A 3,269-nucleotide genomic window follows, 5' to 3' on the forward strand; every position below is an offset into this window, starting at 1 on the left:
ATTCATTCCCGGACGTTCTTTAAATTATGTATGTCCAAACACCGAGAAAATTTAGTTTCGGTGCCTCACTCTAAGGCTACTACTGCCACGTATAAAATATTTTTAACTTCAACGCCGATTAGCTTTTTTTAAAAAAATAATATATAGATTTTGACATTAAATTTTTTTTACTAATAAATTTATGGGAATTGCAACCCTTTATTCACAAAATTATAAATTGTATCACATTTGATTTATCACACAATAGCACGGTTTCATATTATTTAAAGCGCGATACCTGTGATGCTTTACCGCTCACCTGTAACAATTTTCAATCAAACTGAAACCATACTGTACGAAATTGTAAAATATGTATTACCTTCCATTGAGCAAGATAAATTCCGCTGTTCGAATTATATATTGCGATTTATTTTGAATCTTACTAGGTAGAAATCTTGAAGAAATTACAATACTTATACGTGATTGACTGTATAGTTAATTTCCCATGTGTATGGTGAAGTTTACTGAAATTATATACTATTGAAATCCTTTACATCTACATAAATAAATTATGGGCCATATTGTGAGCCTCAGATTCCAATTCAAAATCAGGCAGCTTCCAATGTTAAACAAATGGGAATGTGCTTTTGCCGTGTGGAAATTCTATCCCATTTAGATAGATCTGAGGATGAGATCTGCAATATGCTGAAGTTTTGAGAAGCTTGTATGGGACCGTTTCTGTTTTGAAACAGTACAATAAGACTTAGCCACTCATCATTATATATTGATTCATTTTTAAAATAATAGAAACTAAATTTTAAAAAGTCTCAGAACTATAAATAAATGTTTGCAAAAGTAACATAATAAGACGATAGTATATCTCAGATGGTATTAAAGTTTTTAAGTCACAAGTTCGTTCAGATTTACTGCTGCTCAAACTTCGATGCAGTCGATATATACAAAAAATTATAATTTAATTTCGTTTCTGAAAAATGACAAAATTCCTACATATATATATTAACAAATGTGACTGAATATGACGCAAATCAAGTGAACAATAAATTTTATTGTAAAAATAAGTCAATAATACTTTTTCTGTCAGTAGTCTGCTAGGTTGAGAAAAATTTCTTTAGATTTTATAATACTGGATTCGCGAAAAAAGATAACGCCCCAAACGTACTTTAAGCGAGCCAAATTGAACTATTTTGGGCATTAATCACGAAGGAATATTCCAAGAATGAACCCGAAAATTGCCGAGGATTCTCTCACGTTATCAGAGGACTATAATGTCTTATAACGACTATAATGCATTAAAACATTATTGTTACACGTTAACTACATAATTCTGCCATTTTAGTTTACTCAGTATTTTCATTTTGCCAGTATCTCGGCTAGTATTTTTGCCACATGTCACTTTGCCAGTTTGATTAGTATGGCTACCAGCAATACCAATGAAACTGTAATCAGCCTAATGAGAGATACATATATTCAATGATTTTAAAATGTCAAAAGTAATCAAAAGGAGGCCATTCTTATATGAATTTCATAAAATGTAATGATGATACTATTGTACAAATTGGTCAAGCAAAATCTTGCATACAAATTTACTTTTCAAAACCTAGAATATTATACGACCTCCAACTTTGTTCACGAACAAAGTGAACAAGCAATTAATTGGATGCTGATAATGTTTATTTCAAATACTAAATAATTAGAATACATTCAAGCGTTATATATCTATGTCTCTCCTGGTGTTGGCTTTATCAAAGTTGGCATTCAGACAACTCCGATCACTTCTGAAAATAATAGAAAATGCCGGTTCTGACTTGAAACATAAATAAATCATTGTCCAAAATGCTAATTATACCTTCAAAGCAACTAGGCAGGCGGCATAACTTCCCATAACTTGTTAAGGACTGGTCGAATAAAATCCCTAGCTCTAATCAAGTCGGTTACAACGGTTCTCAACACTTCCACAACAGAAGGATTATTCACACGATCGATAATACTGTTTACGGAAGTTATCGTATTGTTCAGAAGAGTGTCCGACCGCTCAATGAGGTTAGTCAATTCTTGCAGAAATTGTTCCAATGATATTCCCAATATTGCCATAATTACTGCAAGGTAGAAATCAAGTTAGGTGAAAAGAACCAAGGAAGTAATTATACACGATAAATAAATTACTATCATTGGGATCCATTCTTCCAGGGAGCGTAATTGAAACAGTGGATGTCAGGGAGGGGAGGACGCGACCCAATTTATAGAGAAGCTCTCCAATCAGTGACACAGCCCCGGATAACGCATTATCAGAAATTTGCTGTAACTCTGTTCTAACATCCGCGTCCACATCTGGGAGAGTATCTTCCAAACGAGCCTTTCCATTATTGATGGTATTTGTGGTTTGGAGCAAGTTATAGTTTATAAGGTTAAAAAAGGCTCCCACCGTCAGTCCCAAAATGTACCAAATTAGATCAGCGAAATAGTCTAGGGGGGCAATTGCTTCCTTTGGTTCTCCCAAAGTTTCCAATTCAAATAAATTTTGTTGACTGTTAGTCATTGATGCTAAAACATTATAAAATGGTAACATTTCTTTCGGCAGATTTTTATTATTTAGTAATATATATTATTACAGAGCTGTTTAATCGCTTCCAGAGATAAGCGTGGTCTGGGACGGAAAGGGACGCCAGCAACGAAGTCATTCATCCCCACGCTTACTGCACAAAACAAGGCAAAAAACGTGTGATGCTGCATATTTGGCTCTGATATTTACTGATTTGTTCACAGTTCAAATTCCAAACGAAAACTGGTCAATGTAAACTATCAATTGGATTTTTTAATGCATTTGACAACTCTTAACAAACTGTTTTAATTCATAATTGATTGATATGTTTGTAAATAGATACGTATTTGAGGTAGCGATATTTGGGCACTTGAAATACCTGAAACTAAAAAATCTCAATCCCAATTCAAGCCCAAATGACGATGAGATAATTCAATCAGTCCATTATCAATTTCAAGTACAAGCTATTGAATTGTCGGCTTGTAATCATTACATCCACACTAATGTGGCATATTAGTTGAATCCATGTATAAATTACATCACCGACTAATAATTAAGATCAAACGTTCATTACCGTACGACGATGACCGTCACCTGTGTTTGGGAATTATCTGGTAGTGAATACTAAGTATTGGGATGCCTTTTGTATTTCCCTAAATGTACGTTTGCAGAGTTTTCTTATCAAGTAATTATTGCAAAACACGACTTGCCTATGTCAACGATAATTGCA

General features: G+C 33.6%; 1 protein-coding gene across 2 annotated transcripts; it reads right to left on the minus strand.

Moving 5' to 3' along the window:
* Positions 1-1,649: 1,649 nt before the first annotated feature.
* Positions 1,650-2,782, minus strand: LOC110861415. 2 transcript variants are annotated; one of them, XM_022110524.2, is made up of 4 exons: positions 2,610-2,782; positions 2,164-2,541; positions 1,847-2,096; positions 1,650-1,775 (listed from the first exon to the last, which is right to left on the minus strand). In XM_022110524.2, exons 1-3 carry the CDS (start codon positions 2,728-2,730, stop codon positions 1,858-1,860), a joined length of 738 nt encoding a protein of 245 aa, XP_021966216.1. In that variant the 5' UTR covers positions 2,731-2,782; the 3' UTR covers positions 1,650-1,775; positions 1,847-1,857. The 2 variants fall into 2 exon arrangements, with proteins under 2 accessions (XP_021966216.1, XP_021966217.1); XM_022110525.2 differs by having other exon boundaries at positions 1,650-1,800.
* Positions 2,783-3,269: the final 487 nt, after the last annotated feature.

The sequence above is a fragment of the Folsomia candida genome, unplaced genomic scaffold (genome assembly GCF_002217175.1).
Source record: "Folsomia candida strain VU population unplaced genomic scaffold, ASM221717v1 Fcan01_Sc041, whole genome shotgun sequence".
Classification (NCBI taxonomy): Eukaryota; Metazoa; Arthropoda; class Collembola; order Entomobryomorpha; family Isotomidae; genus Folsomia; species Folsomia candida.

Coding starts and splice junctions, on each gene's coding strand:
- LOC110861415 (XM_022110524.2), bottom strand. CDS start 2,730: ATGCAGCATCACACGTTTTTTGCCTTGTTTTGTGCAGTAAGCGTGGGG. Junction 2,542..2,609: donor GGAAGCGATTAAACAGCTCT/GTAATAATATAT, acceptor ATAATGTTTTAG/CATCAATGACTAACAGTCAA. Junction 2,097..2,163: donor AAGAATGGATCCCAATGATA/GTAATTTATTTA, acceptor TCTACCTTGCAG/TAATTATGGCAATATTGGGA.